The 8310-nt window shown below is 55.8% G+C and overlaps 2 protein-coding genes across 4 annotated transcripts; one reads left to right on the top strand and one right to left on the bottom strand.

Moving 5' to 3' along the window:
- Window positions 1-1359: 1359 nt before the first annotated feature.
- Window positions 1360-5887, top strand: B3GAT3 (beta-1,3-glucuronyltransferase 3). 3 transcript variants are annotated; one of them, XM_081240380.1, is made up of 5 exons: window positions 1360-1513; window positions 2644-2818; window positions 4152-4512; window positions 4683-4973; window positions 5376-5887. In XM_081240380.1, the coding sequence occupies exons 1-5, from the start codon at window positions 1432-1434 to the stop codon at window positions 5472-5474; spliced, it is 1008 nt and encodes a 335-aa protein (XP_081096506.1). In that variant the 5' UTR covers window positions 1360-1431; the 3' UTR covers window positions 5475-5887. The 3 variants fall into 3 exon arrangements, with proteins under 3 accessions (XP_081096506.1, XP_081096507.1, XP_081096508.1); XM_081240381.1 differs by having other exon boundaries at window positions 1371-1513; window positions 2680-2818; XM_081240382.1 differs by having other exon boundaries at window positions 1372-1513; window positions 2683-2818.
- A 149-nt stretch (window positions 5888-6036) lies between these two features.
- ROM1 (retinal outer segment membrane protein 1) lies at window positions 6037-8265 on the bottom strand. The gene is made up of 3 exons (XM_081239271.1): window positions 7294-8265; window positions 6659-6905; window positions 6037-6546 (listed from the first exon to the last, which is right to left on the bottom strand). Exons 1-3 carry the CDS (start codon window positions 7881-7883, stop codon window positions 6328-6330), a joined length of 1056 nt encoding a protein of 351 aa, XP_081095397.1. The 5' UTR covers window positions 7884-8265; the 3' UTR covers window positions 6037-6327.
- Window positions 8266-8310: the final 45 nt, after the last annotated feature.

Below are 8310 nucleotides of genomic sequence, written 5' to 3'. Positions count from 1 at the left end.
TCCAGGGGCTTCCTGGGTGGTGCAGTGGTTAAGAATCCGGCTGCCAATGCAGGGGACACGGGTTCGAGCCCTGGTCTGGGAAGATCCCACGTGCCGTGGAGCAACTAAGCCCGTGAGCCACAACTACTGAGCCTGCGTGCCACAACTACTGAAGCCCGCGTGCCTAGAGCCCATGCTCCACAACGAGAGAAGCCACTGCAATGAGAAGCCCATGCGCCGCAATGAAGAGTAGCCCCCGCTGGCCGCAACTAGAGAAAGCCTACGGGCAGCAACGAAGACCCAATGCAGCCAAAAGTAAACAAACAAATAAATAAATAAATTTATTTTAAAAAGAAATTTCCAGTTAATTGCCTGGGAGATAGCTCATTGCCTTGGAATTTTACCCCCACCCCTACTGTCAGCTGTTTCAGTGTGGGCCAGAGGAGACAATACAGCTCCTGGAGTCAGGTATTTAGAAGGGACATAGAAAATTGTACAATGGGAATTACATGATTTGGCGCAATTTTAGTTACTTATCTGTAAAATGGGGACAATACCTATCTCTTACACAAAAGTGGACCAAGATCCTGTGACAACCCTGAAGAAGAGCAGTTTGCTCCTGAACTACTTCCAGATGTGCTGGAAAAACACTATGGATATAAACTCTTCATCCCAGAAAGGGACCTGATTCCGAGTCATACTAGAAATTCCCCCCCCCCAAAAAATTGCAAGAAATATTAGAATGTGAGAGGTTGATTAATTAATGAAATATCAAAAGTACCCCTTTACTATTTTTTGGTTTAATTTATTAGATTACTATGTATTTTTTGCATTTTTGCCGGGAGTATCTTGTTAAATCTCAAAATTCTGCAACATCAATGTTTAGAGTGATAATATCCTAAATTGTATTAAAATTATAATCAAAGGATTATAGTGAGGATTGTATGAGACACCCAGGGCACAGGCTTGGCACATGATAGGCCCTAGATTTCACTCATCCATCATTCATGTAACAAGTATGTATTGAGCTACTGTTACTACCTGCAGTGACTGATGGATGAATGAATGACTATAAGGAGAAAATCTGCGCAGAGGGACTAGAGATCAAGGGGAGTGTCCCAAAGCCACTGCCAAGTACCCTACCTGGCTTTTGACCGCGGGCCGAGCGCGCTTGATACGCCGGATGTGACGTCACCCACTACCGTGGTTCCCAGAACCAGGCGGTGGGAGCGGAAATTAACCCGGAGGGAGGGAGTGTGCAGACTGACCGGAAGTGGGCCGCGAAGTTTGCTGCCAGCTCCAGCTCCTGGGAGCAGGTCGAGAGGAGGGTGAGGAGGGCGGGATAAGGGGCGGGGCCGCTGCAGGGGCGGGGCTTGCAGGCTGGCGGGCTGGGGGCGGGGACCTTGGTTCCTGCAGGACCCCGCCTGCCCAGGCGCCGGCGGTGGCGCGGCCATGAAGCTGAAGCTGAAGAACGTGTTCCTCGCCTACTTCCTGGTGTCGATCGCCGGCCTCCTCTACGCGCTGGTGCAGCTCGGTGAGCGGGGCGGGGCGGGGGCGCGGCGGGTCGGCCCGAGGGCACCCGCCGCCGAGCGTCCCGCCCTGGGGATGAGCCCCCGCGCAGACCCCATTCATCCGGCTCGGCCCTCCGACAGACCTCTGCGGCCGCCGGGCGCACTCTGCCCTCTAGAACGCACCGCGGCTGCCCGCCGCACCTCGGGTGAAATCAGGCTCCTTCCCAGAGCCTGCAAGGCCCCGCATGATCCTGCCTCGGTCTGCCTCTCTAACCCCATTTCCTAACCCTCTCGCTCGCTCTGCTCCGGCCACAATGGCTTCATGACAGTTTCTTGAAAACCCCACGCTCATTGCTTCCGAGCACTTACCCTGTCCCCGCTGCCTGTGGTGCTCTTCTCCCAGCTCTTTCCCAGCTACCTCTTTCTCATCCTTAAGGTTTCAGCTCACATGTCACCGCCTCACAGGCCTTCCTTGACCACCTTAGCTAAAATAACTCTTCTTAATCTGGATTCTCTTTAAGTCTCTATCCTATTTGTTTCCTTCATGGCCCTTACCACAGTTTCTAATAATTTTATTAATTTGTTTCTTTGCTTAGTGTCCAGCTCCTCCACTAAACTGAAACCTCCATGAGGGCAGGGACCATGTCTATCTGGTTTCCTGCTGCATCCCGGGCACCTAAGGCAGTGCCTCCCAGGAGGAGCATTCAATAAATATTTATCCAATGATGGAATCAATGAATTTAATGAGTCTTTGGTCACACAGCCAGTGGAACAGATTGAACCCTGCCTCCTATGCAGGGATTTAGAGACTGGGCCACTGCATGATCCTCAGATATTTGAAAGACTGTCCTGTTTTAGGAGATCAACTTGTTCTTTATGGTTCCAGAAGGCAGAATTAGGACCAGCAGGTAGAAAGGATGGAGGCAGGTAATCAGCTCAATAGCCAAATGAAAACTGTAATGGATGGAATTGGTAAAGTCGGAGAGGGACTGCTAATTGAGGCAGTGAGCTCCCCACCACCCAAGGCGTAGAAAAGCTGTTAGAGAAGTTGTAAAGAGAGCCCTGCACTGGCTAGTTGAACGGAAGGTTATGGCCCTTTGGGATGCTGAACATACTGTGGTTCTCTGCCCCCATCCCTGCTTCCTGGGACCAGGCCAGCCATGTGACTGCCTCTCTCCCCTGCGGGCAGCAGCAGAGCAGCTTCGGCAGAAGGATCTGAGGATTTCCCAGCTGCAAGCCGATCTCCGCCGCCCACCCCCTGCCCCTGCCCAGCCCCCTGAACCTGAGGCTCTGCCTACTATCTATGTTGTTACCCCCACCTATGCCAGGTATGGGCTGTGATGCACCCAACATCTGCATGGACCAAGAGGCTGGGGTCGATGATGAGTTTCGGGAAGTGCTGGGCCAGGGGATGTTCCTCGAGCTAAGGCATGCCAAATGACAGGCTAAATGAACCACATCATTACTCAAAGATTTGTGGGAAAATGTTTTTCTATTAAAATAGGGATGTGCTGTGAAGTAGAATACAATATTCCTGAGAAATTTTAAGATAGAACAATAAAGTTGCAAAGAAATTCTGAACTTGCCAGTGAGTTCACTCTCCTTAGGGAGCCTTTGGTGAGAAAGTTTGGGAACCCCTTGACTAAACTGAAGTAGAAAAGGACTTGGCCCTGCAGTCATACGGGGGTCTAGAAATAGTTACACCAGCTATTATTTGCGGTGTGTTTACTCTCTGCCCCACACTGTGCTAAGCGTGTTCCTTTTTTTTTTTTTTTTTTTAAATAAAACGTAGCGTTATTAGTGACACAAACCAACTGGGGAATGTGGTTTTGAATCTGTAGCCAAAAGGGCTTGCTGACATCTGCCCGGAATCAGATGGCTGACCCACCTACGCCAGGGCATCTCTAGACCCTCTCCACCTCCCTACACACACCATCAAGCCTGGGGCGGGCAGGCCCATCTGAAGGGTAAAGAAGCCTGCAAGAGACTGGGCCCCTACCTTCCCAGTTTCTTGTCTAAACTTGGATAAATCTTCGTCCCCTGAAGAGGAATGAGCCAAAGGTCTCCTCTAAACTCTTCTACCTGGAAATACAAACATAGGTGGCAAAGAACATGGTCCTACTGGTATTCTAAAAAGTCATGATCTTATTTAATTTTTAAAACAACATTGTTTTAAAGTACTGTTATTTTAAAGTTATTTAAAGGAAACTGAGGCTTGGGGAGACGGGGCCATTTCCCCAGATGGCTCACCTAATAAGTTACAAAACTGGCGTTCAAACCCAGATCTGATTTCAAAGCCTGTGCCCTTAATTTATAGTCAGAGCCCTGGGGTTGAGGTGAGTGACAGACATGGACATTAAGAACAGGGCAGGTGAATCAATTCCCTTGTGGTCCAGTGGTTAGGACTCTGCGCTTCCACTGCAGTGGGCATGGGTTCCATCCCTGGTCTGGGAACTAAGATCCTGCAAGCTGAGTGGCTTGGTCAAAAAACAAGACAAGACAAAGAAAAGAACAGGGAGTTTGGGTGCTGGCTGGGGAAAGGTCACGGGTGGGGGGTGTGGGGGGGGCGGTGCTAGGAGTGGCCCAGGAGAAGCCATATGTACCCTCTGGAGTGGGCAAATGGTGCCTACCCCTTTCCCTCCTGCATCTTTCCCCCTGCAGGCTGGTGCAGAAGGCGGAGCTGGTGCGGCTGTCCCAGACCCTAAGCCTGGTGCCCCGGCTGCACTGGCTGCTGGTAGAGGATGCTGAGGGCCCCACCCCATTGGTCTCGGGGCTGCTGGCTGCCTCTGGCCTCCTCTTCACACACCTGGCGGTCCTCACCCCCAAGGCCCAGCGACTCCGGGAGGGCGAGCCAGGCTGGGTTCGGCCCCGAGGTGTAGAGCAACGGAACAGGGCCCTGGACTGGCTCCGGAGCAGAGGGGGTGCTGTGGCGGGAGAGAAGGATCCACCCCCACCAGGCACCCGGGGAGTCGTGTACTTTGCTGATGACGACAACACCTACAGCCGGGAACTCTTTGAGGAGGTGAGCACTGGGATGGGGCTGGGGAAACAGGCCAGGTGGAGCCCGCTTCATCTTTTTCCCTAGGTGAGGAGTGGGCAGCGGTGGGGCAGAGTGACTCAAGTGGTCCTTCCTGCTGCTCCCGTTCCTCTGGGCCACCTCCTGTCTGTTTCTTCTTTCCTGACTTCTGTTAGATGCGCTGGACCCGTGGAGTCTCAGTGTGGCCAGTGGGGCTGGTGGGCGGCCTGCGATTCGAGGGCCCTCGCGTACAGGATGGCCGGGTTGTGGGCTTCCACACGGCGTGGGAGCCCAATAGGCCCTTCCCAGTGGATATGGCGGGATTTGCTGTCTCCCTGCCCTTGCTGTTGGCTAAACCCAATGCCCGGTTTGATGCTACTGCTCCTCGGGGCCACCTGGAGAGCAGTCTCCTGAGCCACCTTGTAGATCCCAAGGACCTGGAGCCTCGGGCTGCCAACTGCACTCGGGTAAGGGGATGGAGGTGGGCACAGAAATCTGACTGTGGGATGGATGGGTGATGGGAGAAGTGGAATGAGGCCCTGGGGAGTAGGATCAAGGATGGGTGTTTGAACCAGGAGAGACCCTCCAGGGCTCAGATTCAACCTTGCTTGCTCTCCTGAAGGGGAAGCTGGGAGGCAGGGAAGGAAAGTGATCTCCCTGCCACTCTGTCTCCTGGCACCCGTGTGACACAGAGAGGGTAAGGGATTAAGCCCCATTTTACAGGCACTAAAGCCTCCCCCCCACCCGCCCTTCATACTTGGCAGCCAACCCGGTGTGTGTCGAGGGGGTTGGAGAATCCGTTTTACACTGCGTGCCCCAGAGGCTTGGCTGTGGCTGGGCCCGGCTCTAACTGAAAGCTCTCGGGACAGGTTCTGGTGTGGCATACGCGGACAGAGAAGCCCAAGACGAAGCAGGAGGAGCAGCTGCAGCGGCAGGGCCGAGGCTCAGACCCAGCTGTCGAGGTGTGATGGCGGCCCTCCACTGCCCACCACCTCATCAGACACGGATCTGTGGGACTGGATCCCTGGCCTGCCGAGGATGTGGTTTTCCAAGTCCTGAGCCCGCAGAGCCAGGGGCGGCCCTTCTGACCCTTCAACCCCAGGGCGTGGCCCAGCTGCTTCTCCCCTCCCCCAGCCTGCCTTGTGGCACTGCCCACAGGCTAGGGACAAGCGGCCCTTGTGTTGAGCCAGATGGGCCCCGTCTGGGGCGGAGCAGAAAACAGAGAGTCTCGGGAGGGAGGGCGGCTGAATGACTGGGTAACTTATTGGGGCTGGGCATGCACTGGGGGGCTGGAGGAGCTGGGCTGGACCCCCCCCCACCTGAGCATGCTGACCCCCCACCCCCACCCCAACCTCCAGAATAAAAACTCTCAACCTGGAGGGGCTTCTGTTTTCCTTCACTTCCCATGTTAGGTTCTTGCATTTGATCCTTACCAGGTCAAAACCCTGGAGTCCTGGCTTCTCCATCAGATGGAAATCAGTTCTCTCAGGGCCCCCACCCCCTTGAAGAGAAAGATCAGTGGCTTCAGTCCAAAAGCTTTATTGAGTCTGTGTACCAGAAGCAGCCTCCAGTCCTTCCCATGTCACTTTCCCACCACTCTGGTTTTTTCCTCTTCTTCCCTGGTGGTTCTGGCCATGGGCTAGGCCCTAGGACACCTGGTTTTCTCTCCTACTCCAGTCCAGCTCACTGACTATCCTTAACCCTCTAATCCCAGAGATCCCTCCTCCCCCACCTGGAGCCTATAAGGAGTTGTGAGGTTTCCAGTCTTGTCCATCCCTCCCCTTCCCCCCACCCCTCATCCCCACCCCAAGCTCCAGGCCACTAGGTCTCAGGTAGACCCTCCTTGGGAGGTTCCTCTTCTGGTGGGGCCTCCTCAGGTGCTGGCCTGTGGGCCACCCCTCCCTGTAGCCATGCTGTTTTCAGCATGTCTTTCAGCCCAGCAGGAAAGAGATAGCCCTGGGCCTCTCCCTCCCCATCGATGACTCCTCCGAGCCCCTCCAGTGCCGTTTGCAGGTACCGCAGGCCCAAGAGTACCAGAGTCTGTGGGGAAAGCAAGGGGCAAGAGGTCAATAAGGGTCAGCAGTTCCAGGGGCCCCTGGGTTGGAGGCGGTGAGGAGGCCCAGAGGAGGCCTCAGACACTTTGCTGACTCACCTGCAGCAGGAAGGTAACAGCCAGCATGTTGCCCAGCGTGCTCGCCAGCCCCTGCAGGTGCCCCAGCAGCACCTCATGGCATCCTTGGGCCCAGAGGTTTAGGTTGGGCTGTCGGGGATCAAAGAGGGGGTGGGCGTGGGGGTCTGAGAGCTGGCTTTGCAGGCAAGGTCTGGGTGAGTGGGGATTACAGCAGGAGAAAGGGACCCCATCAATCAGATATAGGCCTTCCACATTGCTCTGGATCCGGCTGCAAAAGGAGGGGCAGGGGTGTTAGGATGTCTGGAGATAGAGGCCTAGGGGAGAAGCTTCAGGGCACAGGAGTTGAGAAGGGAAAAAACGAGTGAGACATTTACTGACTGCTTTACTGTGTTCCAGGCATGCATACATAATTCATTTATCCTTACAACAACTCTGTAAGGTGGTACTTTTATCATCTCCAGTTTACAGACAAGCAAATGGGCCCAGAGCAGTTTGGTAACATGCTCTGGGTCACACAGCTAAAACATGGCAGAGCTGTGCCCCATTCTCTCAATCACTAGACTCTATTCATTGCCTGTCTGGGTGAGGTGGGGTTTCCAGGAAGGAGGAAGAGGAGGAGAAGAAGGAAGAGGGAGGAGGAGAAGCAAATCACTCACTTAACCACGTCCTGGTCATTGGGATCCAGGTAACGGTTGCTGACCCACTGGATCCCAAACCAATCCTTGTACCCATGGCGCCCGCAGCAGTGGTGCCTCAGCTGCAGCTCATCCAACAGCCGTTTGGCTTGACAGCGTCCAGGGACCTCTGTGTCCTTGTAGTTAGCCAAGGCAGTCCCCAGGCCCTCCTCCAGTCCTGTGTCCAGAGTCCCAGGTAAAGCCAGGGCTAGCCCCAGGGCAAGAACCAGGAGCCCCCCACCACCAGCTGTGCCAGCCACCAGCAGCGGGCCCAGGACCCCTCGCCAGGGAGGGTATTGAGCTGCATCCAGACTGGCCCTGCTGGCTCCTGAACCCACCAGTCCTGTGCCCAGAGCCACTGCACTGGCTGCCAAGGCAACCTGGGGCAGGGCAGCGACCGGGCAGGAGGGAGCCAAGAAGGTGCCAAGGTGCCACAGCTGGACCAGGAGGTGCCCGCTACAGAGGAGGGTGAGACCACCGACCAGCGCCAGCAGCCAGGAGAGGAGCCAGAGGCCCTGCGCCAGACGGATGCGGGGCTGGAGGGGCAGCACCAGGGGCAGCACCGGCGCCATCTCCCATCTCTGCCCAAGGGACAGCAGAGCTGTCAGGGACGGGGGTTGGCCGCGGCAGGATGCTGCGTCAGCCCAGCCTGGCTTGAGCTGGGCTAATGCCACCCTGACCCCAATACCCTGGGCATCCTCCCGCCACAGCCTTAATAACCCTCTGCCCTGTCCCCTGCCAGTCCCAATTCGGGATGCCTTGGCCTTGCCCCTTAGGAAAAGCCCCGCCCCCGGGCAAAAGGCCTATTTCGTGACCCCGCCCCTGCCCCCTCGCGGAAGTGGGGAGGGGCTGGTCGGTTCTGCCTCGACAGGCTAGGGGCTAGGGGCGGAAGACCTCACGGCCAGCGCTCCTTCCCAGGTCCCCAGGGAGTCCGAGAGCCAGGATCCCGGAAGGGCCTGGAGGGCGGTGGCCGGGGGTCAGCGGGTTGGCCCCGCCCCC

The sequence above is a fragment of the Mesoplodon bidens genome (assembly GCF_964165515.1).
Source record: "Mesoplodon bidens genome assembly, chromosome: 7".
NCBI classification, from domain to species: domain Eukaryota; kingdom Metazoa; phylum Chordata; class Mammalia; order Artiodactyla; family Ziphiidae; genus Mesoplodon; species Mesoplodon bidens.
The sequence above is the reverse complement of the archived record's forward strand: the minus strand, read 5'-3'. Positions and strand labels throughout refer to the sequence as shown.